Source organism: Mobula hypostoma, chromosome 6 (genome assembly GCF_963921235.1).
Source record: "Mobula hypostoma chromosome 6, sMobHyp1.1, whole genome shotgun sequence".
Lineage (NCBI taxonomy): Eukaryota > Metazoa > Chordata > Chondrichthyes > Myliobatiformes > Myliobatidae > Mobula > Mobula hypostoma.
In genome coordinates this window covers 130,761,149-130,788,251 of record NC_086102.1, presented here as the reverse complement: position 1 = coordinate 130,788,251, position 27,103 = coordinate 130,761,149, and the positions used below count along the sequence as shown (strand labels likewise).

Below are 27,103 nucleotides of genomic sequence, written 5' to 3'. Positions count from 1 at the left end.
TGGAGCAGAAGTATGGAACCAAGTACTTCCTCATGGATTCTTTGTAAATTTCATCTCTACTTAACTAATCCTTCCACTTATGCAAATACCTCTCAATGGTCCCTCCAAAGTCTCTCCTAACGTAAGCTAACAGCAAAAAAGAAACCACAGATGTTGGAAATCTGAAATAAAAAGAGAAAAGGCTGGGGGTGCTTAGCAGAGTGAAGTGAGATGGAGTTAATGCTTCAGTCTGCTGACCTTTCATTATGTTTGGGAAAGTGTTGACTGCTTTCAACTTCAGTTGTGAATGTTTTCCAATAATATGGCTACTACAACTAGAAGTGGGTGCCTTAACATATTGCTTTGTAGGAAAAATTAATTTCTGATTATCAGATTTCATAAAGGAAACGAGGAAATTGGATAACATTGTTGGCATTGATAAAATATTCTGTCAGCTGGTACGATTAGTTTGTTGGTTAATTGGCTACTGGATATTGATCCTCGTATGTAGGCGAATGGTAGAATCTTAGGGGAGTTGGTGGGAAGAGTAACATGGGATTAATATAGGATTAGCATTGAAGTGTTTGATAGGTGAGCCCAAGGGCTTGTTTCTATTTAGCAGGCCTTTATAACTGTTGTATTATATTAAATATTATAAAGTAAAGTGCTGTAACTCCAACAATACAGTGGATCTAGAACTGGCTTGCCCACAGAAGGCAAAGAGTGGTTGTAGATGGGTCATGTGCATGGAGGTTGGTGACCAGTGGTGTACCTCAGTGATCTGTTCTGGGACCCCTACTCTTCGTGATTTTTATAAATAACCTGGATGAGGAAGTGGAGGAATGGGTTAGTAAATTTGCTGATGACACAAAGGTTGGGGGTGTTGTGGACAGTGTGGAGGGCTGTCAGAGTTTACACTGATAGGATGCAAAACTGGGCTGAGAAGTGGCAGATGGAGTTCAACTCAGATAAGTGTGAGGTGGTTCATTTTGGTAGGTCAAATTTGATGGCAAAATATAGCATTGATGGTAAGACTTTTGGCAGTGTGGAGGATTAGAGGGATCTTGGGGTCTGAGTCCATAGGATTCTCAAAGCTGCTGCGCAGGTTGACTCTGTGGTTAAGAAGGCATATGGTGCATTGGCCTTCATCAATCGTGGGATTGAGTTTAGGAGCCAAGAGGTAATGTTGCAGCTATATTATACCCTGGTCAGACCCCACTTGGAGTACTGTGCTCAGTTCTGGTTGCCTTACTACAGGAAGTATGTGGAAACCATTGAAAGTGTGCAGAGGAGATTTACAAGGATGTTGCCTGGGTTGGGGAGCATGCCTTATGAAAACAGGTTGAGTGAACTCGGCCTTTTCTCCTTGGAGCGACGGAGGATGAGAGGTGACCTGATAGAGGTATATAAGATGATGAGAGGCATTGATCATGTGGATAGTCAGAGGCTTTTTCCCAGGGCTGAAACGGCTAGTACAAGAGGGCACAATTTTAAGGTGCTTGGAAGTAGGTACAGAGGAGATGTTGGGCATAAGTTTTTTTTTAACGCCGAGATTAGTGAGTGTGTGGAATGGGCTGCCAGTGACGGTGGTGGAGGCAGATACGATAGGGTTTTTTAAGAGACTCCTGGATAAGTACATGGAGCTTAGAAAAATAGAGGGCTATGGGTAACCCTAGCTAATTTCTAAGGTAAGAACATGTTTGGCATAGCTTTGTGGGCTGAAGGGCCTATACTGTGCCATGGGTTTTTAATGTTTCTAACCCTGTCAATTTGTGCGGCAACTTTGAGGGATTGGAGGTGGACCACAACATCCCTCTACCCTTTTAAAAATCCAACCATTTACCCAGTATTCTGCCTTAAAATTTGACCTTCCAAAGTGAATCACTCCATACTTTTCTGGGTTGAATGCCATCTGCCACTTCTCATCCTTTCAATGTCCTATCGTAAGCTAGGTCCAGGGTAGGACACGGTGCTTTGAGAACCTCCTGCAGTGATGGCCTGGGGTTGGGATGGATGGAAGTGCCTTTGTGATGTCGTTGTAGGGAGAATTGAAAAATACTGCTCTAACAGCCTGAATGTTCCCTGTTTTAGATAAAACATCTGGCACCTCACATGACCGGGCAGCTGACCTTGGGATTGGGGGCAATGCGACCTATCACTTCATACTCCCCGAAGATCAGATCCAGCCCTGCTGTGAGGAAACCATGGTAGCCGTGACAACCATCATCCAGTATGTCAATGATAAGCACTTCCTGAATTCATTTCAAGGGACTGCAGCCCTGTGGTCAGGTTTGCTCTGTTCTTTCTTATTAAATACGCACTTTGTCAATTCATTATAACAAAGAAAAAATAAGATATAACTTTATAGAAGTCATGAAGAGATGTGACAGCTAGGCATAGAACCGTGCAATCATAAACTTAAAAAAAAATCACTTAAAAGATGCAGGCTTCCAGCATTTAATTACCCATCCCTGATTGTCCTTGAGATGATGTTGAGTTGCAGTCAATGAGGTGTGGGTGTACTCATAACCCTGTTAGGAAGAATTCCAGGATTTTGACCCAGTGACAGTAAAGAAATGGCCATGTATTTCCAAGCCACCATGGCATGTGGCTAGGAGGGCAACATCCTTGTGGCTTATAGAACTAGAACATACAGCACAGTACAGGCATTTCAGCCCACGATGTTGTACTGGCCTCTAAACCTACTCTAAGATCAGTCTAACTCTGCCCTGGCTATCTGCTCAATCTATGCCTCATGTCATCTTGTACATCTCTGTCAAGTCACCCTCCATTCTCCTTTGACCCAAAGAGAAAACTCAACCTATCCCCATAAGGCAAGCTCTCTAACCAAGGCAGCATCCTAGTAAATCTCTTCTACACCCTGTCTAAAGCAACTTCCAAAAATAAGGTGACCAGAAATGAACACAGTATTCCCAAGTGTGGTCTAACCAGAGTTTTATAGAGCTGCAACATTATCTCATGGCTCTTGAATCATTTCCCGAACTAATGAAGGACAATGCACCATATGGCTTCTTAACCACCCTATCAATTTGTGTAGCAACTTTGAGGGATCAATGGATGAGGACCCCAAGATCCCTCTGTTCCTCCACATGGCTAATTAATCCTGCCATTAACCTTGTATTCTGCCTTCAAGTTCAACCTTCCAAAGTGAATCACTTCAGCTTTCTGAATGGAACTCCATCTGCCACTACTCAGCTCAGCTCTACATCCTGACCTGTTCTAACCAATGACAACCTTGTACATTATCAATAATTCCACCAAACTTCTAACTGGTTGAGGTAGATTTGGAAGGAGCCGACTAATCTGTCCATTTACAACAGTGGATATCATTTTATCCATTGTGTTTGTGCTAGATGAGAACAAAATTCCCATTGGAGGTCTCAGCAAATGATGCTGCCTTTCCCCAGCATTCATTACATTAGAACATAATAAAATTGCAAATGTTATTTTGCTATTTAAGAAGAGTGGGAGGCAGCAGAAAGGAAACCATAGACCTGTTAGCCTGACGTCAGTGGTTGGGAAGTTGTTGGAATTGATTGTTAGGGATGAGATTACGGAGTACCTGGAGGCATATGACAACATAGGCCAAAGTCAGCATGGTTTCCTGAAAGGAAAATCCTGTCTGACTAACCTACTGCAGTTTTTTGAGGAAATTACAAGCAGGGTAGACAAAGGAGATGCAGTAGATGTGATGTACTTGGATTTTCAGGCGGCCTTTGACAAGGTGCCGCACATGAGGCTGCTTAGCAAGATAACAGCCCATGGAATTACAGGGGAGTTACTAGCATGGGTGGAGCATTGGCTGACTGGCAGAAAACAGAGTGGGAATAAAGGGATCCTATTCTGGCTGGCTACCAGTTACGAGTGGAGTTCCAAAGGCATCGGTGTTGGGACCGCTGCTTTTTATGATGTATGTCAATGATTTGGACTATGGGATTAATGGATTTGCGGCTAAATATGCCAATGATACAAAGATAGGTGGAGAGGCAGGTAGTGTTGAGGAAACAGAGCCTGCAGAGAGACTTAGATAGTTTAGGGGAATGGGCAAAGAAGTGGCAAACGAAATACAATGTTGGAAGGTGTATTGTCATGCACTTTGGTGGGAGAAGTAAACGGGCAGACTGTTGTTTAGATGGGGAAAGAATTCAAAATGCAGAGATGCAAAGGGACTTGGGAGTCCTTGTGCGGGATGCCCTGAAGGTTAACCTCTAGGTTGAATCCGTGGTGAAGAAGGCAAATGCAATGTTAGCATTAATTTCTGTGGTATAGAATATAAGAACAAGTACGTGATGTTGAGGCTCTATAGGGCACTCGTGAGACCACACTTGGAGTATTGTGTGCAATTCTGGGGTCCTTATTTTAGAAAGGATATATTGACATTGGAAAGGGTTCAGATAAGATTCACAAGAATGATTTCAGGAATGAAAGGGTTACCATATGAGGAATGTCTGGCAGCTCTTGAGCTGTATTTCCTGGAGTTCAGGAGAATGAGAGGAGATCTCAGAAACATTCCAAATGTTAAAAGGCCTGAACAGATTAGATATGGGAAAGTTATTTCTCATAGTAGGGGAGTCTAGGACAAGAGGGCACAACTTCAGGATTGAAGGATGTCCATTTAGAACAGAGAAGTGGAGAAATTACTTTAGCCAGAGGGAGGTAAATCCGTGGAATTTGCTGCCATGAATGGCTGTGGAGGCCAAGTCATTAGGTGCATTTAAGGCAGAGATAGGTTCTTGATTAGCCAGGGCATCAAAGGGTATGGGGAGAAGGCAGGGGAGTAGGGATGATTGCAAGATTTGGATCAGCCCATCATCGAAGTGTTGAGCAGATTCGATGGGCTGACCTTTCACATTCTATACAGGAAAATCGGGACAACTGCAACTTAAACCATAGAAACTACAGCACAGAAACAGGCCTTTTGGCCCTTCTTGGCTGTGCCAAACCATTTTCTGCCTAGTCCCACTGACCTGCACACGGACCATATCCCTCCATACACCTCCCATCCATGTACCTGTCCAATTTATTCTTAAATGTTAAAAAAGAACCTGCATTTACCACCTCGTCTGGCAGCTCATTCCATACTCCCACCACTCTCTGTGTGAAGAAGCCCCCCCTAACGTTCCCTTTAAACTTTTCCCCCCTCACCCTTAACCCATGTCCTCTGGTTTTTTTTTCTCCCCTTGCCTCAGTGGAAAAAGCCTGCTTGCATTCACTCTATCTATACCCATCATAATTTTATATACCTCTATCAAATCTCCCCTCATTCTTCTATGCTCCAGGGAATAAAGTCCTAACCTATTCAACCTTTCTCTGTAACTGAGTTTCTCAAGTCCTGGCAACATCCTTGTAAACCTTCTCTGCACTCTTTCAATCTTATTTATATCCTTCCTGTAATTTGGTGACCAAAACTGAACACAATACTCCAGATTCGGCCTCACCAATGCCTTATACAACCTCATGATAACATTCCAGCTCTTATACTCAATACTTTGATTAATAAAGGCCAATGTACCAAAAGCTCTCTTTACGACCCTATCTACCTGTGACGCTACTTTTAGGGAATTTTGTATCTGTACTCCCAGATCCCTCTGTTCTACTGCACTCCTCAGTGCCTTACCATTAACCCTGTATGTTCTACCTTGGTTTGTCCTTCCAATGTGCAATACCTCACACTTGTCTGTATTAAACTCCATCTGCCATTTTTCAGCCCATTTTTCCAGCTGGTCCAAGTCCCTCTGCAGGCTCTGAAAATCTTTCTGTCTACTACACCTCCAATCTTTGTATCATCAGCAAATTTGCTGATCCAATTTACCACATTATCATCCAGATCATTGATATAGATGACAAATAACAATGACGCAGCACTGATCCCTGTGGCACACCACTAGTCACAGGCCTCCACTCAGAGAAGCAATTCTCTACCACCACTCTTTGGCTTCTACCATTGAGCCAATGTCTAATCCAATTTACCACCTCTCCATGTATACCTAGCCACTGAATTTTCCTAACTAACCTCCCATGCGGGACCTTGTCAAAGGCCTTACTGAAATCCATGTAGACAATATCCACTGCCTTCCCTTCATCCACTTTCCTGGTAACCTCCTCAAAAAAACTCCAATAGATTGGTCAAACATGACCTACCACGCACAAAGCCATGTTGACTCTCCCTAATGAGTCCCTGTCTATCCAAATGCTTGTAGATTCTGTCTGTTAGTACTCCCTCTAATAACTTACCTACTACTGACGTTAAACTCACCGGCCTATAATTTCCCGGATTACTTTTTGATCCTTTTTTAAACAACGGAACAACATGAGCCACTCTCCAATCCTCCGGCACCTCACCCGTAGACAGTGACATTTTAAATATTTCTGCCAGGGCCCCCGCAATTTAACACTAGTCTCCTTCAAGGTCTGAGGGAACACTCTGTCAGGTCCCGGGGATCTATCCACTTTAATTTTCCTCAAGACAGCAAGCACCTCCTCCTTTTCAATCTGTACAGTTTCCATGATCTCACTACTGGATTCCCTCAATTCCATAGACTTCATGCCAGATTCCTTGGTAAATACAGACGCAAAAAGTCTATTTAAGATCTCCCCCATTTCCTTTGGTTCCGCACATAGCCGACCACTCTGATCTTCAAGAGGACCAATTTTATCCCTTACAATCCTTTTGCTCTTAATGTACCTTCTCAAGACAAAGACAGCAAGATTCAAGTCCAACATTATCTACATTATTCAGCATATCTGGTGCAGGCATTATATCCCCATAGTGCCAATAACCAAAAAGTACTTGGATTTTGCAGGCTGTTGATCATATATATCTATCTCTATTAACAATTCCTGTAATATTCTGTATTACAGGAAGCAACCTGAATTACATGTAAATTTGCATATTAAAGCCAAAACAGTGTATCATTGTGCATTTGAATCTTTAGTGATTTAAATCCCTTACTGTGACTCCCATGGAAATAGAGGCAAACAGAAGCTCATGTCTCATACAGGTTATGGAAGTACAATATTGTTACCTCCAAGTCCTTAAAAGACTTAAATGACAATTTTGGTTTGTTGTGTTTATTAAGAGTCAATGTTACTGAAGTCCTGTGAGGAAATGCTAAGACTTCCTCCTGCTGTAAAAGTAATAGCAACCACACTACGTGTACAGAGCAGGAGTAGCTATCAATAAGTGTCTCAGTTCTTTTAAACTCTGCTTTGAATCAGCATTTTCCTTTACTTGGTGAATTCTTTACATGTTTGTAAATTGACAGAAAACTGCATGGGAATGAATTACAGTGGAGCAATTCTCCTTAGTGTCTAGTCCATGTTTATTCCTCAAACGTCAACACGAAGAATGGATTTCCTTACTAGTTACCCATACTCTTTGCAGGTGCTTTCAACATAGCAACATTTTAAAATATACTCTGTTGCCTGTGAAGTAAATTGGGACATTGTGAAAGATGATACTGTATGCAAATATTAATCTTCCTTTCTTTTAATTGTGTCTTTAATCATAAGTAGCTGGAACTAGCACCAAGAATGAGATCTGTTCAGCTCCTTCTCCTGGTTCTCTTCCTTTCCCCAGCTCACCAGACCAAGTTTCTTAGAGACACTTTGACCCAACACTTGATACTCATTTTTCTGAAGCTCATACTTCTCAATCTGATACTCGTTTTTCTCTTAGCTCCCTTTTTTGCCCTCTACCAGCTCCTCGTCCACCAGTTTTCCACTGGTCTGTGCTTTTGATTTTTGCAAACCAGGAAAAGTCAGGGAAGGAGTAAAGTGAGCTGGATCTTGATGCCTATCCAGAAATGAGAAACTACTACTTGTACAATTTTCTATGGCAGGGCAGGAACTGGGCATTACTGGGAAGGACCACACACTCCTTAATTCACCACAATCAGGAGGTCACGGAGTAACACAAAGAACTTGTAAAGCAAAGAAACTGTAGATCCAATAACACAAAGAATCTGTTGGGCATAGAACAGGGTTTTTAGCTCACTCCTTATGCTGTTGTCACACTCTATACAGTACAACTCATCAGGATCACCATCTCAGACAAAAGCAGAAAAAACCTGATGGCCACACCAGGCTAAACAGCCTCAGTGGGGAGCATCACCACCTGTTGCTTTCTGCATACTCATTACTCTACCCTAAAATCCCACTATTCACAGATCTAAGTTGTTGGATCTATTGGTGTTCCTTTTATACAGTATTTATGAGCCATCATCTCTGTCCACTTAAACACTTGCTAATGTTAAAGGTCTCTACTGAGCTAATCTCTCAGCCTTCTTCAGTCTTGCTGTCCCCAAATGGTAATCTCCAGATTAGTTGTGAACTCCGCACTGGATCGGAGGTCCAGCTGAGGCCTGATGGCCGGAGCCTAGGTCTGCAAATCTTTGCGAGTGCATTGGGATACTGGGGCCCAATGTCTACAAGTCCGCCAGAGGTCGAAGAAGACTGTGTGTGTGTGTGCGCGCGTGGCAGCGAGGGAGGAATGGAAGTGTTTTGCTGTTGTTGCTTAGTAGGTTCCGTCTTGACGTGCTCGGTGTTGTTCTGCCAAGCATTGTGAGCACATCATGGTGGCACTGGAATGTGTGGTGACATTCCTTGGGTGTGTTGGTTGTTACTGTAAATGATACATTTCACTCTGTTTCACTGTACATGAGATAAATGAATCTGATCTGAATAGAACAGTACATTACAGTATCAGGCCTACAATGCAGAGTCAAACTAAATTAGTAAACAAATAGCCAATGATACTACACAATGTCTGTATCTTTCCATTTTCCTCACATTGATGTCTCTTAAAAGTCCCTAATATATCTGCTTCTACCACCACTTTGTGTAAAGAACCTGGCCCTCATCTTGTTTGAAACTATCCTCTCTAATCTTAAATACATGCCCTCTGGTATTAGACATTTCAACCCTGGGAAAAAGGTACTGACTGTCTACTCTATCTCTGCCTCTCGTAATCTTATAAACATCTATCAGATCTCCCCTCAGTCTCTGTGCTCCAGAGAAAACAACCCAAGTTTGTCCAGCCTCTCGTTATAGTACATGCCCTCTAATTCAAACAGCATCCTGGCAAACCTCTGCAACACCCTCTTCAAAACCTCGATATAAGCGAACCAATGATAAATGAAAATCATAGGAACCTAACCAACACGTCTCTCAAACACAATGACAAAAATCTACTTTATCTCATCAATGCTGCCTTTTACTATATCAGCGTCTAGACTTCAAATACACCTCCTTACTGGTAAAACCCTCTTGAACAGCCAGAAATCATGAAGGGCACTAGTTAACCAAAAGGAGATGTACTGGAAAAGTCTGTGATAGCTGAAGAGTTGCTGGTGAGGTGAAGTACAGTATATAACTGATGGTAAGTAATATCAATCAAAGGAAGAAAACATTTTTAAAAAAACAATTGACTTTTTAATGTGTGTATTTGTCACTTGTATCATTCATTTTATTTTTTAAACATGTCTGTTGTGGCTCTGATTCACATTATTCACACAAAGCTGTACCTGTTCTGTGAAGCCCAACAACAGCATTCCAGCAGTGGAAGCATGGCAACAGTAAGTGTAGGAAATACTTGGCTGATCATGCAGCACCTGTGGAGACAGAATCGGGGTAACCCTTGCTCTCTCCACAAATGTTGCCTGAAGTGCTGAGCATTTCCAATGGTTTTTGTTTATCCTTATTTGCAGTATGCATGGGGTTTTGCATCTTGTAGGGAGGTAGTTTCTATTGCTAAATTTTTTTTAAAAATATACTTTTTGGTTGCCTCCCAAGGAAAAACAAATTTGAGCCTAAACTCTCATTTGTAAGGCACAGTTGTCCCACAAAACCAAAAGTTAATCGAGAGTGTATTCTTGTTATAGGGGAAGAACATACTGCAGAAGATGGTCCGTCAAACTCATCCTTTGCCATGATATCCAGGGCATCATCACTAAAACAAACATTCAGGTTCATCTGATATGGCTTCATTCACATCCAACTGTCATTGGGTTCAGGATAAATGTGGCACTGCTTCAAGTTAGAGATTCCATTCGTTGGAGAGTGCCATGTTGTCAGGGGCTGAGCCAGTTGACCACATCTTGTCCACAACAGGCACTCAGTGAGTTCTCAAAGGCTATTCATTCTGCAAAGATCGCTCTCGTTAAGAACTGAACTCTTTCATCTTCTGACATCTTTCCAAACTCATGGTCTGACACCTGGAAGATAGGAATATTGGGGGTGGGGGGGGGGTTAAAAAAAATATAAAAGCAAAAATATCCCTAAGAAACTGCAAGATCTGTTCTGCCAACAATAGAGGGTTTTGACCCCAAACTCAGGCAGCGATCAGGGAGTAGATGCTTGAAAATAATTTATCAGGGAACATTTTCCCTTTAATAAAAATCAAAAACTGCAGATGCTGAAAATCTGAAACATTAACTTAAACTGCCTTCTGCAGATACGCCCTGAGCTGCTTCTTGGTGTGTTGAAACAGATGCTCACTGGGAGCATGACATACACATCTCCCTCTCCCTTCTCACGCACACTCCTGAATGACACACAAGTCTGGTGGTCATATATGGAACATTAAACCAGAGGGTTAGACAAATAAAATGAAAAGCATATATATTTTTTTCCCATTTTACTTTTTTGAATTAGCCTCTTTCACAAATTCAAGACATAGTAAACGACTTTACCAGCAATTAAATACTTCTGAACTATAGCCATTGGTTCAATTTAGGAAACACAGCACCCAAGAAATACCCAGACACATCAATGAGATAAACATTTAGTGATGCAAGTTTGTAAAGTATTAGTTGAGACAATGGGTTTAGTACCATTGTTGTTCCCGAAGAGAGTGTCCCAAAAATGTTACAGTCTCATAAGGGAGATGGGTGTCAGTGTAATATCATCCAATTACAGGACCTTTGACACTGCAGCACTTCCTCAATACTTCATGGGAAAGCCACTGAAGCAAGTTTGAGATTTAAAATTCAATTCAAACAGATCTGAAAATACAAAGCTGGTAGATGTAAAAGGAAACATCAAGCTGTTTGACAATTGTAAAAAACAATGCTCAGAGTTATTGTTGTACTTTATGGAAAGAGACCTTGCCTAGGCTTTGGCACAACTCCAATGTGGCTGACACTCAATGGCCCTCACAAAGGGTTCTACTAGATGACAATCAAACCACCAGAAATAGGCACTTCTCGAAGAAACTGTTTGCAGAGAAACAGTTGCCTGCCTTAGCAACATCACACACATCATATCATCAAATTAAGATGAAATCTTGGCCCAGTAGGACTGTCAAAAAGAAAATCCTCAGATAGCTATTTAACCAAAAGAGAACTGACCTCACATCCACTGAAACCTGATGGTTCCACTTGATACCTGCTTTATCGGGCCAGTGATGGGAGGATTGTGGTTCAGTCAAATTAGATCTCAGATAGTCAGGATACACAACCGCTCCTTCATCCCCAACAGCTTCAACACGGCTAACTCCCAGGTTGTGGGCCGAGTCCATTGCTGTACACTCTGATCACACATGACTGCACGATCAAACACCTGATCAACCACATCAAGTTCACAGATGACACAACAGTGCTGGGGCTCATCACCAATAATGATGAGACGATCAATAGAAAGGAGGTGGAAGAGCTCGAGGCCTGGTGCCTGGCAAATACGGTGCCTGTAAAAAGTATTCATCCCCTTTGGAAGTTTTCATGTTCTGTAACTTTGAATCACAGTGGATTTAATTTGGCTTTTTTTGGCACTGATCAACAGAAAAGGACTCTTTAGTGTCAAAGTGAAAACAGATCTCTATGAAGTGATCTAAGTTAATTACTAATATTAAACACAAAATAATTAATTGCATAAGTATTCACCCCCTTCAAGTCAGTATTTAGTAGATATACCTTTGACAGCAATTACAGCCTTGAGTCTGTGTGGATAGGTCTCTAACAGCTTAGCACACCTGGACTCTGCAATTTTCCCCATTTTTTTTTTACAAAACTGTTCAAGCTCTGTCAGATTGGATGGGGGATCGTGAGTGAACAGTCCTTTTCAAGTCCAGCCACCAATTCTGAATTGGATTGAGGTCTGGACTCTGACTTGTCCACTCCAGAATATCAGCTTAGTTGGATGAATCTTTGTTGCACTCCCTCAATAGCATTTATACAAGGATCTGTGAGACTACATACAATACTCATGATATGGTCTCAACAAGACTGTATAAATGGAGGAAGGCATCCCCGATTCTGTACTCAAACCCTCTGGCTATGAAGGACAATATTCCAATTGCTTTCTTAGCTACCTTCATGCCTGCCTGTCCACTTCCAGTGACTGGTGCACAAGCACACCTAGGTCTCCCCGTTCCTCCTTTCCCAATCTATCACCATTCAAATAATACCCTGACTTCCTGGTTTTGCCACCAAAGTTACTTCCACAATATTCTGCATCTGCTCTTTCATTCAATGTGCCCACCTCACACTACAGCAGCAGTGCATCCTTCCTCATTGCTCCTACTGCCATTCAGCTTCATGCCACCACATCTTTTTATTTCCTTTATCTAAATCACTAGTAAGTTTTGTGAATTGCCTGGGTCCTAGCAGTGACCCCACCACCCACTTGGATACAGCTCCCTTTATTCTTATCCTTAATTCCCTGCCTGCCAAGCAGCTCTCTAACGCAATCACGTGCGCTTTAACTTTTGCATGCCAATATCTTATGTGAGATCTTATCGAAGACCTTTTTGAAAGTACTAACATCCATGTGTATCCATTCTGCCATACTGTATCTGGTCTGCTGGTTACATCCTCAAAAAGTTCCAGTAGAGTTTTCCAGCGAGAGTTCCTTTTTGTAAATTGCAGGTTAACCGTGTCAGGTCTTTCCCTGTTTTCCAGGTGCTCTTCTATTACATCTTTTATGATAGACTCTCATATTTCTCCCCACTACTGACGACAAGATAATCCCTGTACAATTCCCTGCTTCCTTTTTCTCTCCTCTTGTCAGTTGGGATGATTACATTTACCTACTGGCCAAACTGTTGGAGAAGTCACAAAGTCTATGGAATTTTGGAAAATGACTAAAATTGCATTTGTGGAAGTTGGAGACTATTTTTCTGAGTATTTCCAGCATTTTCTGGTTTTACTTTTATTCTGGGACCAAGGCAGATAGAAACATAGAAAACCTACAGCACAATACAGGCCCTCTGGCCCATAATGCTGTGCCAAACATGTACTTTCTTTAGAAATTACCTAGGGTTACCCATAGCCCTCTATTTTTCTAAGCTCCATGTACCTATCCAGGAGCTTCTTAAAAGACCCTATTGTATCCACCTCCACTACAGTCGCTGGCAGCCCATTCCACGCACTCACCACTCTGTGTGAAAAAAACATACCTCTGATATCCCCTCTGTACCTACAGCCCTGGGAAAAAAGCCTCTGACTATCCACATGATCAATGCCCCTCATCATCTTATTCACCTCTATCAGGTCACCTCTCATCCTTCATCGCTCCAAGGAGAAAAGGCCAAGTACACTCAACCCATTCTTGTAAGACATGCTCTCCAATCCAAGCAACATCCTTGTAAATCTCCTCTACACCCTTTTTATAGTTTCCACATCCTTCCTGTTGTGAGACAACCGGAAATGAGCACAGTACTCTGAGTGGGATCTGACCAGGGTTCTAACAACTGTAACATTACCTCTCGGCTCTTGAATTCAATCCCACGGTTGATGAAGGCCAATACACCATATGCCGCCTTAACCACAGAGTCAACCTGCGCAGCTGCTTTGAGTGTCCTATGGACTCAGACCTCAAGATTCCTCTGATCCTTCACACTGCCAAGAGTCTTAGCACTAATACTATGTTCTGCCATTATATTTGACCTACCAAATGGAAGGAATGAGGGTGTTGAACAGCAATGAGCAAACACAAAGCTAAATTTAGTTATTTCGAGAAGACTTGAAGATAAAATCAAGGATGTAATACTGAGCCTTTATAGGGCATTTAGTAAGAAAAGATGAAATGGTATTGGAGAGGGTCCAGAAGAGGTTCACAAGAATTATTCTGGGATTAAAAGGGTTAATATACGAGGACTGTTTGATGGCTCTGGATCTGTACTCAGCTTAAAAGAATAAGCGGGGGGGGGCGTGTGGGGAGAACGACTCATTGAAACCTGTAGGAAATTGAAAGGCCTAGATAGAATGGATGTAGTGAGGATGTTTCCTCTAGTGGGGGAGTCTAGGACCAAAGAGACAGCCTCAAAACAGAGGGGTGTCCATCTAGAACAGAGATGAGGAGGAATCTCTTTAGCCAGAGGGTAGTGGATCTGTGAAATTCATTGCCAGACTTGGCATATATTTAAAGCAGAGGTTGATAGGTTTATGATTAGTCAGGGAGTCAAAGGTTACAGGGAGAAGGCAGAAGAACAGAGTTGAGAATGATAATAAATGAGATAGAATGATGGTGTGGCAGAGCAGACTCAATGGGCCAAATGGACTCTCTCCTATATCTTATGGTCTTAAATAGCCATTACTTGTTCTGTCCCTGTAACTGATGTGAAATTGGAAGACCATAAAGTATAATGGCTTTTAACTAGATAACAGTTAAACAAGTGAGCTAAAACCTATCCAGGAAAACAAATCACAATAATGGAAATTTTGCAACTTGTCAGAGTACCAGCAGGTTGAACTTTTATCAGCTGTTTTTTTTTCCAAACCTGCCATTTCAATCAGATTGGGAAGTTTTCAGACCAAGGAAGCTATTGTAAAAACTCACCAATACCACATGATAGCCCAGTGCCTTGAGATGCCGGATCTCCAGTGCCAGCTTGCCTTTGGGATGCCCTGTCCCAAGACAAAAGGCAGATACTGGTGCACACAGCACTGCCACTCTAGAAGACACAAATAACAGTTACATTGCAAGGAATGTTCCTTTTGTGTTAACAATAAAAGATCCACATCATTGTCCCAGAACTTTCTTCAAAGCCAATATTATTTTGTTTTTGTACTTTATGCTTGGGAAAAAAAACATTATTTTCTTCCTCTTCCTTTCAGGGTATTTCAGAGGACCCAGATTTAAACACAACTGTAGCCCATATTATGTTTCAAGCTTACCAGGGATGTAGAGGTCATACGTGGAGGTACCTAGTCCCTGTGTAAGATTAGTCCACTATTCTTTGGGCAAAGCCCAAGACTCATAGAAACTGGAGGAAAAGCACCTCACAATCTGCCTGGGTAGTGTAGAACCAAATGGCATGAACACCAAATTTTCAATTTTCAGATAATGGCTGCCCCTCTATTCCTTTTGTCACTCCTCCTAATCTATCTAGTTCTTCCTAATCCTGCCCCATCACCTCGTTTCTTTCCTCTCCTCCATCTACTCCATCTGTAAATCCTTTGTCTGGGTCCCTCCCCTTCCTGTTCCTATCAGCCCACCCCTCCTTTCCCTTTCCTGTCAAGCTTTGACCATCTTTGGCCCTTTGCTGCCCCCACCTCCAACCACTGTCACTATTTCCAGCCTTCCCTCCTCACCTGGATTCATTTATTGCTTACTAACTCTTGCTCCACCCCTTCCCTTCTCTTTTTTATTGTCTTTCTCCCCTCTACCTTTCTGTTCAGATGGAGTTTCAACCTGAAACATTGACTGACCATTTTACTCCATAGATGCTGTCTAACCTGCTGAGTTCCTCCAGCATTTTGTGTATGTTGCTCTAGATTTCCAGCATCCGCAGAATCTCTTGCTTGCGTAATTACAGCATGTATACAATTTTTTTGCAAAGATCCTTCATTAGCAGAATTGTTTGCAAATATTAAGTTATTCAGAAAGAAGAATAAAGAAAGATGGAAGATATTGCACTTATCAAATGAGCATAGTGTTTACAAAAATACCAACTACTGAAGTAATCTACAAAAAAAAAGTTTACGGAAATTTTAAGGAACTGGGAAATTTAAATTAATGGCATACTTAATATTTCTGTACAAATAATGCACAATTGTTGCAAGTAGAAAAGTTTTTAAACCTAGACACAAGTGGATCAATGAGAAGATCTGAAAGAGTAACCCTTACCTCTGTACATTGGTACTCTGGACAATTTCATCATCTTGAGGAAAAGGTACTACATGTTTTCTCTCCTGGTCCAAAGCAAATTCAAAATCTTTAAAAGGAGTATGGAAAACTGATATTAAACCATGCGTCTTCTCATGCATCCTATATTTTTAAAACTCATTTGCAAGGTCTGAAAAATCCAGTGATATGCCATTTGCATCAAGGATGCACCCCTACATTCCCATCATCTACGCCAGTGCAGAGGCTGGCAGTATTACCTCTGTTACCTTCACAGGCCAGAGTCATACAGCAGGGAAACAGGCCATTCGGCCCATCACATCCATGTCAACCAGTTGGCACCCATCCATTTTTAAGACATCTTCCAAGATTATGTCTAGTCATCAAAGTGCTCAGCTAGACACTTGTTAAACAATGTCTTAAGACTATAAGATATAGGAGCCGAATTAGGACAGAATTTGGTCTACTGAATCATCCCTGCCATTCGATCAGGGCTGATTTGTTTTCCCTCTCAACACCATTCTCTCTGTAATCCTTGATACCCCTACTAATAAAGAACCGTCAACCCGCTTTAAATACACCCAATCACTTGGCCTCCATAGCCAGCTGTGGCAATGAATTCCAGATTCACTTCTTCTGGCTAACTAAATTCCTCCTTACCTCTGTTCAACCATTCTATTCTGAGGCTGTGCTCTCATGGTCCTAGACACTTCCACTATTGGAAACATTCTCTCCACATCCACTCTATCTAGGCTTTTTAACATTCGATAGGCTTCAATGAGTTTCTCCCTCATTCTTCTAAAGTCCAGGGTATACAAGCCCAGAGCCAGTGCTCCTCATATGTTAACCCTTTCATTCCTGCAATCATTCTTGTAAACCTCCTCTGGACCCTCTCTCCAATGCCAGTACATTCTTCTTTAGATATGTTCTAAACTGCTAGAACTACTCACAATACTTCAGATGTGGTCTGACCAATGCCTTATAAAGCTTCAGCATTAACTTTGTAAGCCTTGCATTAAGTCTCTTCCTTTATTGTGCCCACATCCCCATCTAGCAATACGGCACATTCCTCCAGCTCTCATCCTCACCTTCCTTGCTCACTACAGGTGTCTGTACCTCCAGCTGTATGCAGAGTGAACTCTGGATCGTCCTCCTCAACCTTCTGCCCAGCTCCTGCTTTAGGAGGTTGTGTACAACCTACTGCAGAGAACCAGTTGTAATATCTTCTTACTTGGTGCTGAGTCAAATTTGTCTTGGAAATCTTATGGAGCTCTATAAATGTCAGCTGTTGAGGAGCAGTAAAAGGGAAGCATGGAGGAAGATCTTATGGGGGGTAATGCTGAATCTGATGAGTAACAGCATTGTCACTAATGTAGTGGCAGAATATTGCTCGCCTAATGCAAATCAACTCTGAGCCAAAGATAAATCTACAACCAGTGTACTAAACCTGGCCATACCTCCTTCTGCATGGATTTCTGATCCTGAATCATATTAAGGTATAGCACCAGTATTTGTGAACCATTAAAATTAATAGTTTTGGTAGCTCTGGCCCTTACCACCCAGTGGCCTAGTCCACTTCAGAGTGGATTCCTCATGCTGTCTGCTCTGGCACTTGTGTTCGACAGTCCCAGTGTGTGCCCGGGCTGGCTCTCTGAACTGGTGGTCCCGTAGGGCCCAAGCCCCTCCTCTTTCCACACTGCCCTGAAAACTCCACAACTTCACCTTTGAAGGTACCCTCAAAACATTATGGAACCATCCAGGCAGCAAGCTCCAGACAGCAGCAACATGGATAGTGGCAACAAGATAGTATCTTCCTGAGCAAAGGAGAAGTGCTAACCTTTCTGCTCACAACACTGGTAACATTTTCATACATCTCCCATGTTCACTCTCCAAAATGCTCACTTTTACTAGACTACACTGAGTACAGGGGAAGCAGAGCAGCTCAGCTGCTGCAGCCACTGCCTCACCGCAGTGGAGATCCAGATTTGAGCCTCACCTCAGGTCTTGTCTGCACGGAGCTTGTATGTTCTCACTGACAATGCTTGGGTCTCCTCTGGCCTGCTTGGTTTCTTTTTCCTTCACGTTACAAAACTCTGCAGTTTGGAGGTTAATTGGCTGCTGGAAATTGTTTCTAATGTGTAGGTGAGTGGTAGAATCTATTCCAGTTGATGGAAATGTGGAGAGAATGAAATGGGATTAGTTGAAATGGGTGCTTGATGGTCAGCAGAGGCTCAGTGGACTGAAGGGCCTGTTTCTGTACAGTACGATTCTGTGGCTTTCTTCAATTTAGGCCTGGATTTTGTCATTTTGCTGGCAGCTCTACACAGTTTCCCTTGGGTGTTCTAGTTTCCTCCCACATCCCAAAGATGCGTGGGTCAGTTGGTTAATTGACCAGAGCAGCAAGAGGAAAACTGCACGCAGACAGGACCTGAGGTTAGGATCAAAATTCGCGACATATGCCTGTGATATTAAACGCGATTCTGATTCAAATCTGGACCGCTGGTGTGCAGTTGAGTGGTAGATTAGGGGGAGCTGATGGGATTATTGAGAGAATAAAATGGTATTAATGTAAGACCAGTGTAAGTGAGTAGTTGATGGTTGGCAATGGACTTATTGGGCTAAAGTGACTGTTCGAATGCTGTACAACTAACTGGAGTCCTTTACTCAAGATGCATGCATGCAGTTCCTCTCACACAGACCAATGATTTTCTGGTGGTGCCCCAACTTCTTATTGGAGTTCACCAACATTCACTCAAGGCCTCAGCCCATTAAATTGGCCGTGGACTGTTGTCAATATATTCTAGTTACCATGAGAGATTGATGAATGGATCCAGGAAGGAGTTCTAGATCAGCTCATGCTATTTTAACTTGATTAGGCGAGGGGCTAGTTTTGCTGTTGTTGTTTTGGTGTGTCGTTGCTGCTTGTGATGTTCTGAACATTGTGGACGTGCTATGCTGATGTATGCCGGCACTTACGGGCTGCCCCCATTGCATCCTTAGGTTGTGTTGGTTAATGCAAAAGGCACATTTCACTGTATGCTTTGATGGGTGTGATCAATAAGTGAATCTGAATTTGGTAGATCTCGACAATGGGGAATGTGAATAGCATGAGAGGAGCAGCAAAATCACAGCAAATAACCAATAATGTTTTAAATACCGATCAAATGAATGTCTCTCAACACCGACCCACAGCGATACAGGCTACTGTCACCCAGGATGGTTTCCACCACCTCCTTCATGGCTGTGTTTACCGCAATATTGGTTGGCAAGGGCTCTGCGATCCCAGCAATGTCGGGCATGGCAAAAGAAGGATTCTCCAACTCCATACAGAGCTTGATGCACTGAAGCATTCGCTTATTTGACGCTCGATTGAAATGGTCTAGAAAGAGGAAGGAGATATAATTAGGAATGATAACAAAACAATGCCAAGATCATGATAGGATTAAAGAAATCCATGTTGAAGTCCTCTGCTTGGACAGTCATTGACCTGGATATTTTAATACGCTCCAGGACCACGGTACTTATGTGGTAGAATAGGCCTTAAATGACGACAGTGGAGAATAGAAAGGAAGTTGGCCAGGAACTGAATTGGGTTGGGGATAGGGTGGAAATTATGAGGAATGGAAGTGATGGGAGCACAGACCAAACGTCAAGAGGAAGCTCTAATGATGGCATTAGGAGTGGAATGGTTCTCAGTAACCACAAAAATTTAAAGATCAATTTACACGAAAGAAGATGGATACCTGCAAGACCTCCAGTACTGGTCATGTAAGGACTGGTCTTTTAACAAGAAGCCAGTCCTAATTCTGGACACACAGCTCAGGAAAATATTATTTATGGGGGGGTGCAATATAGATTCACTACAACAGTGTCTGACCTCAGATGATCAAACTGAGTACAAGGTGGCGTGGATACACCAGGCTTGGATTCTCTTGAATGCAAAAAATCAGTCAGTGATTTAGTTGAGTTCAGTACAATTAAAAGATTTGAAAGAAGTAACTAAGGCCCATCCAGCAGACAAGATGTTAAAAAACTGTTTATACTGTTTAAGAAATATAGATTCTTGCTTCCCTTTTACTGTTAGAGACCTCTGGTGGCAGCAAATGGAAGACTCTCCAGTATCTGTCAACACCACTTGCAGAACACGGAGAAGCAGATTAACCATTCGGCCCCTTGAGGCTGCTCTGCCATTCAATCACGGCTGTTTTTTTTTCTCAGCCCAATTCTCACGCCTTTTCCCTGTAACCCTTAAACCATTAACCAGTCAAGAACCTATCAATCCCTGCCAGAAATAACCCAAAGGCTTGGGCTCCGCAGCCCATGATGCAGCAAGAACATTGCAATTGTATTAAAAGAGTAAGTTTGTGCATTTTACTTAAAATATTTAAAACTTTTATGAATTTTTGGGTATATTTGCAATTATCATTGTACAATTCATTGGTGTGGTAATGACTAATGTACCAAGAATAAGATAAACAGCTTGATTAAAGCTGGTTGCCGTAATGATTTGTTACGGTAACCTGCGAGATGAAGTTGTTTGCTCAAGAGAAAGGGATATTTTACTGACAGAGTGGACTTCTCCTTCAGACTGGAGTTGCGAACTGAGCCAAGGGCTGTAAAAAGGAAGGATACGCTATCGCCAGGGTGCACTCTGTTCGTTTTCTCTCAAGATTAATTTAGTGGACTTCCCCTTCAAACTGTGGTTGTAAGTGGTGTTGACAGCTAGTGAAGACTGTTCTACTTGCTGCCACCAGAGGTCTCCAACCGTAGAAGGGACGCAAGAATCTTTATTTCTTGAACAGTGTAAACAGGTTTTTGCTTCTCTTGCTGTTAACCATTTATAAGCAACAAAATAACTTCCCAAACATATTGATTGGATCCAAACCATATTTATTAATCCAGCACTTTCTGATATATGGATGGACCGCGTGCAGAGATGTGCTGTTATCCATGGCACATGCTAACCGAGACTGAATGGCCGACTTTTACTCATTAAAACACTGTTCAAAGAGAAAGCACAGTGGAGTTATGAGAATATGTATGTGACAGCCACTCACCTGAGGACTGGAGCTTGCTCAGGACCTCACCCTGGAAGAGATGGTTTAGTACAGCTGGGGGATAGTGTCCCATTAGACAAAGGTAGTAAACTCCCTGAAGCAACTCCACCGATGAACACTTTGACATGTGTGATTGAAACAGTTCGATGAGAGTCTCTACAAATCTACAGGGTGTGGAAGGAACACAAAAACAAAAAAAAAAACTAAATTAAACACATCTTCCAAAACCAGTCAAATTTCCAGGGTCCACCCACAAAATGGTGGAGGAACTCAGCAGGCCAGGCAGCATCTGTGGAAAAGATTACTCAGCAGGACTCAGGAAGGGTCTCGGTCCGAAACGTCAACCGAGCACTTTCCCGTAGATGCTGCCTAACCTGCTGGTTCCTCCAGCATTTGTGTGTGTTTCTTGGATTTCCAGAACCTTCAGATGTTCTCTTGTTTGAAATTTCCAGGATCAAGGATCTAAGTGATCAGAAGCCTGCAAATCAGAATTGCTTCTCTCACCCAAAGACAGATTAAAAGTTTACAAAGCAAATGTGCTTTATTTTTTAAAAATAGCTTTTATGCATTACATTGAATTTATAGCCACATACTGGTGCAAAGCTTGACATGACGGTGCCCCGACAACTCCACCAGGAGTTAAAGTGCAAGGCAAGGTCAATGTCAGAGGCATTGAAAGAGCAGACATAATTGAAAAAAAAACCTGGAAAGCAGAGAGCACAGATGAACAGAGCAGTAGTGTATACCTGTCTTTGGTTTTATAATCCCAGCTCTTTTGGATATATATCAATAACTTCTTAGATATTCAGAATACAATTTCAAAGTTGGCAGGTTACAGAAAATTCCCTGTAGTGAAGGCAGTGACAGAATCTACAGGCTGGTGAATGGGCTGACGTATGGCAGGTGCAATTTCATGGAGAGAAGTATCAATCCATTTCAGCATGAAAAAAAATCTAAATTAAAAGATTCGGTTATTAAGTATGTGCATGACCAGCAAATCCCAATTCTGCTGCTATCTACCTACATAATCTACAATGGCTAATTAATCACCCAGTCTGTCCATCTAGGAGTAAACTAGAACACCCAGAGGAAACTCAGACAGTCACAGACAGAACATGCCCATCCAGCACCAGAGGTTGGGATTGAACCCGGTTCTTAATGCAGCGAGGAAGCATTAGCCATTCAATAGCACCCGATGTATGTACTTATTTCCAAAGGCGCCAGGGCAAGCTAAGGCATTTAAATAGGTACAAAGTAAGGCTGCTTCATAAACAGATGCCAACACCACTAAATTATGCAGAATCTTTATAAGGACAATACTGAACCAGTTGGAACAGAGAGGTTTATTTCACATGTCACATCTTAGGAAAGACTTCAGTTACATCAAGGAAACGGTGTAACTAAAGGTACAATAATGGACACAATGTTCATAGCACAAATATGGGATAAGAAAATTTGCCAATATTTAACATCTTTAATCACTTAATTATTTTGCTGCTTACGCAACTCACCAGCTGGACTATATCAGTCAGTCTTAAGTAACTACTTATTAAAACTTTTTTATCCAAAGGACAAGTTCTCTTGGGAAACTCTCTCTGTTCTTTGCCTCAATAGCTACCAAGGGATCTAGATTCACCTAAGAGTGTAAATAGGACTTCAGTTCAAGCTTCATACGAAAGAAGATATGCCTGACACTGTTTCACCTCTCTGTACTTCCCTGGTGTGTCAAGCTGGGCTATGTTCTTAAATCCTGGAATGAATCTTCAAACATACCTCAGAGCTGTGAACATTTGAGAATTACTACATTTCTCCTGCACGGTTCTAAAGACATGGTATGAAGCCCTTCAAGTTTACAGCAAACTTCAGCTGGAGGGGACAGTTATCTCCTGCTTATTAAAATAATCAATTAAGATCCTTCAGATTTATCCTTTGTCATCCTGGTGAGCAGATGGCAATAATGATCTCCACCAGGAAACCCAGAGAACCTCCCTGAAGCTCCCTGTCCACCCCTTGGTGATAAATTTTTAAACACAAGAGATCCTGCTGATGCTGGAAACCTTGAAAAACACACATGAAATGCTAAGGGAACTTGGCAGGTCAGGAGCATTTTATGGAGAGGAATGAATAGCTGATGTTTTGGCCCAAGACCCTTCATCAGGACTGGAAAGGAAGGGGGAATAAGCCAGCCTTTCCAGTAACGTAAATAAGACTTGGCCTGAAACAGAGACTGCTCATTCCTTTCCATAGATACTACCTGACCCACTGAGTTCCTCCAGTATCGTGTGATGCAATATCCTTAAGTAACTCTTGCCAGGTTTGTTACAACATCAGGAAGACTACGTATCAGGCAAGCTGTTGTTATGACGGGACACAGAGCACGTGAGAGAAAGGATCAGTGGAACTGAGACCTACTTGATGTGCCCCTCTTCTGGGTAATGGTTCAACAGGGAGTAAACACGAAGAGTTGATAGCACATGGTTAAAAGTTAGGGATTCAGATCTTGCTGGCACCATCTGTGCGAAGCCGTCCATCAGCTCAATATGACGGAATCCGAATTCGGCGAGCAGTGTTAGCAAGATGATCAGCTGGAACACAGAACAGAACAAATTGAAGCCTCCTGCTTTCTCGCACTTATCGCCCTGCAAGTTATGTCTCAGTGACACTTGCCTACTTGTTATATAAACCAGCTATCGTAAAGATTAGCTAAAGGATCCCTCCTATCCATTTAACATGTCATTGCCAATTTCTGCACTCACTCGGGTTGCTTTTCCCTCATTAATCCATAAAACCGTAAGACATAGGAGCAGAATTAGGCTATTCAGCCCAAAGAGTCTGCTCTGCAACTCAATCATGGCTGGTTTATTTTCCCTCTCAATCCCACTCTCCTGCCTTTTCACCCTTACTAATCAAGAACCTATCTGCAGTGGCTGTTAATAGTGTTGTTCCTATGCCACTCATTTAGACACTCTCACACGGAAGGAGTTCACATACTGTACAAGCAGTTATCAACAAAGTTCAATTCAGTACCCTGCATGCTGGCATCCTGGTGTGCTCTGCACTATCCCTCAATAATGAGCACAACACCATTGACCTCCACTTTAAATACACCCAATGACTTGGCCTCTATAACCGTCTGTGGCAATATATTCTACACCCTAGAAGGACGTGTCTTTAGAATAGAGATGAGGAGGAATCTCTTTAGTCAGAGGGTGTTTAATCTGTAGAATTCATTGTCACGGACCGCTGTGGAGGCCAAGTCATTGGGTATATTAAAAGCAGAGGTTGATAGGTTCTCGATTAGTAAAGGCATCAAAGGTTGCGGGGAGAAGGTAGGAGAATGGGTTTGAGAGGGATAATAAATCAGCCTGATGGAATGGCGGAGCAGACTCCATAAGCTGAGTGGTCTCATTCTGCTCCTGTGTCTTATGCTGCTGGCTGCAAGGTTAATAACTTCAGACATTTTGAGCAACTTGAAGAGTCAGCCTTTAGGCATATGTGGCAACTCTACTTACAACTTGGTTTTTTCAGCTGCTGGTTATCCCCCTTCTCGTGGTCACTGCAGCCTAGCCTAGGAAAATAATATCAAGGAGGAAGAGGCCGTTTGGTCCATCACGCCTCTGCCAGCTTTTTGATAGTGCTTTCGCTTCAGTCCCAGAAATATGTTTGCCAGTCATGAAAAGTAGGCCCTTCACCCGGTTCTCGGAAGTGCTTTACCTGCTTCACCTCCCAGACAGCTAGCATGGAAGCCATGTGGTTGCCAGCAGCCGTGAGAAGAGCCGGATTCCGGTAACCGAGGTCCTTGCACGACTGTAAGATCTGCACAAGTCGCCAAAATGGGATGCTGTGGATATTGTCTGCAGGAATTAAATGGTTGTATAACGTGTATTATGTAAATTGAACAGTTCCTTTAATTCTTTATAACTACTACAGTCAAACAATCCTACATATATCTGCAATACTCACACTTTTCTCCAACATACTGTCAAGTCACGAGGAATGGCTAACTTTCCCTGCTCTTTCATGCTGTCTCCCCTCTGTTGGAACCATCTACACTTCCTTGGTTTCAACTTTGGTAGAATCTGGGGGAGCTGATGGGAATATGGTGAAATTAAATAGTAAGAGTAGGATTGATGCAAAAAAAAGGTGCAGGATGGTTGGTATGGACTTGGTTGGCCTGTTCCCATGCTATCATCATCATCATGTGACATGTCGTATGACGTGGGCGATCATGGTCCAGTGACCATGAGTGTTCTTGGCAAATTTTTCTACAGAAGTGGTTTGCCATTTCCTTCTTCTGGGCAGTGTCTTTTCAAGATGGGTGAGCCCAGCCATTATCAATACTCTTCAGAGATTGTCTACCTGGCGTCAGTGGTTCCATAACAAGGTCTTGAGATATGCACCACCTCCTCGTATGACCATCCACAAACTGTTCCCATGGCTTCATGTGACCCTGAGTGAGGTCATGTGCCAGAAATGGCTAAACTGCAGAGACGTGAGAATGTGTGAAGTCTACCACTACACTTCCATTAAATCCCTGATACCTAGCATATTTTAAAAGAAATTTAAAGTTCAATTGAAATAACTGCACAGATATGAAACTTTGGTTCAGAGACTTATTGGGGATACATATTGACTGCATATTAAAATAATTAGTACAGTTGACAAAAAAAACTTCAGCAACTAACGTTGACAATGGAGTGTGGGAGCCATGGAGATAAATGAAAGTCACAAATGGGCCACTGATCTACTGCTCCCAGTGCAGTGTGTGATGTGACACAGATTGAGGGACTGCTTTATCAAACACCTTCGTGCTGTCTGCTGCAAAGTGCAGGATCTCCCAGTGGGTATGCATTTCAATTCGACTTCCCATTCTGATATGTCTGTCTATGGCCTCCCTTACTGCCACAATGAGATCAAACTCAGTTTGGAGGAGCAGTACCTCAGATTCAGTCTGGGTAGTCTCCAACCGGATGGCCTGAACATCAATTATGCTATTCTCCTCTCCCCTCTTTTTCTAATCCCCATTCAGATTCCTTCTTCTTCAGCCCTTCACCTTTTTCACCTATCACCTCAAAGCTTCTTACTTCATCTCCCCCCCCTCCTCCAACCACCTATCCCCCTCACTTGGTCTCACTTTAGACCATAAGCTATAGGAGAATTCGGCCATTTGGCCCATCGAGTCTGCTCAGCCATTTCATCATGACTGATCCATTTTAACTCTCAGCCACAATCTCCTGCCTTTGCCCCGTATCCCTTCATGCCCTGACCAATCAAGAATCTACCAACCTCTGCCTTGATATACTTAAAGACTTGGTCCTCCACAGCTGCCTGTGGCAATGTATTCCACAGATTCACCACTCCGTGGCTAAAGATATTCCTCATCTCTGTTCTAAGAGGACATCCCTCTAATTTGAGGCTGTGTCCTCTGGTTCTCTGGTCTTAGACTTTCTCACCTATCACCTTCCAGCTTGTCCTCTATCCCTCCCCCCCACCCCTCTTCTTCTGGTTTCTGCTCCCTTCCTTTCCAATTCTGATGAAGGGTCTTGGCCTGAAACATTGAATGATTATTCCTCTCCACAGATGCTGCCTGACCTGCCGAGTTACACCAGCATTTTGAGTGCGTTGCTCAAGAGTTCCCACATCTCCAGAATCTTGTATTTCTGATTTGCAGAACAGAATGGACTATCAAAACCTTGTTGAACGATTGAGGGTGATTGAAAACTGCAATTCAGTAAGTGCAGCAAAGTGCCCTTATTATGTTGAATTGCTCCAAGATACTACACAACAACACAAAGAGTTTTAGGAAGAGGAACCAAAACCTCTATTCTAAAAGATATCACAAAATGTCTTGGCAGAGAGGAGGAAAGTGGTGAGGTGATTCTAGAGTTTAGGACTCAGGCAATGGAAGCCATGCCCAGAAAGAAGGTTGGGGATGTTTAAGGACTGGAAGGATTGGAGGCACTCATATCTTGTTAGATTAGTGA

General features: G+C 42.5%; 2 protein-coding genes across 4 annotated transcripts in view; one reads left to right on the top strand and one right to left on the bottom strand.

Moving 5' to 3' along the window:
• LOC134348403 (carboxypeptidase O-like) lies at positions 1-26,789 on the top strand. Its single transcript, XM_063051715.1, has 3 exons — positions 1-43; positions 2,071-2,268; positions 26,700-26,789. The coding sequence occupies exons 1-3, from the start codon at positions 13-15 to the stop codon at positions 26,708-26,710; spliced, it is 240 nt and encodes a 79-aa protein (XP_062907785.1). The 5' UTR covers positions 1-12; the 3' UTR covers positions 26,711-26,789.
• fastkd2 (FAST kinase domains 2) overlaps positions 9,444-27,103 on the bottom strand; it is a 34,490-nt gene continuing 16,830 nt past the window's right edge. For 2 of the 3 annotated variants that reach the window (XM_063051713.1, XM_063051712.1), the window contains exons 6-12: positions 24,834-24,973; positions 23,532-23,704; positions 21,120-21,283; positions 19,220-19,441; positions 16,066-16,153; positions 14,776-14,890; positions 9,444-10,214 (exon numbers count right to left, since the gene is read on the bottom strand). In XM_063051713.1, the coding sequence (XP_062907783.1) occupies positions 10,137-10,214; positions 14,776-14,890; positions 16,066-16,153; positions 19,220-19,441; positions 21,120-21,283; positions 23,532-23,704; positions 24,834-24,973 (980 nt within the window). In that variant the 3' untranslated portion in view covers positions 9,444-10,136. Of the gene's footprint in view, positions 10,215-14,775; positions 14,891-16,065; positions 16,154-19,219; positions 19,442-21,119; positions 21,284-23,531; positions 23,705-24,833; positions 24,974-27,103 lie in introns of those variants that run through there. The other variant, XM_063051714.1, reaches the window with a different exon arrangement.

Bases quoted from the DNA above. Each gene is read 5' to 3' on its own strand.
- LOC134348403 (XM_063051715.1), top strand. From the start codon at position 13: ATGGAACCAAGTACTTCCTCATGGATTCTTT. The intron at 44-2,070 runs GTAAATTTCATC...TCCCTGTTTTAG, and splicing joins TACTTCCTCATGGATTCTTT to ATAAAACATCTGGCACCTCA.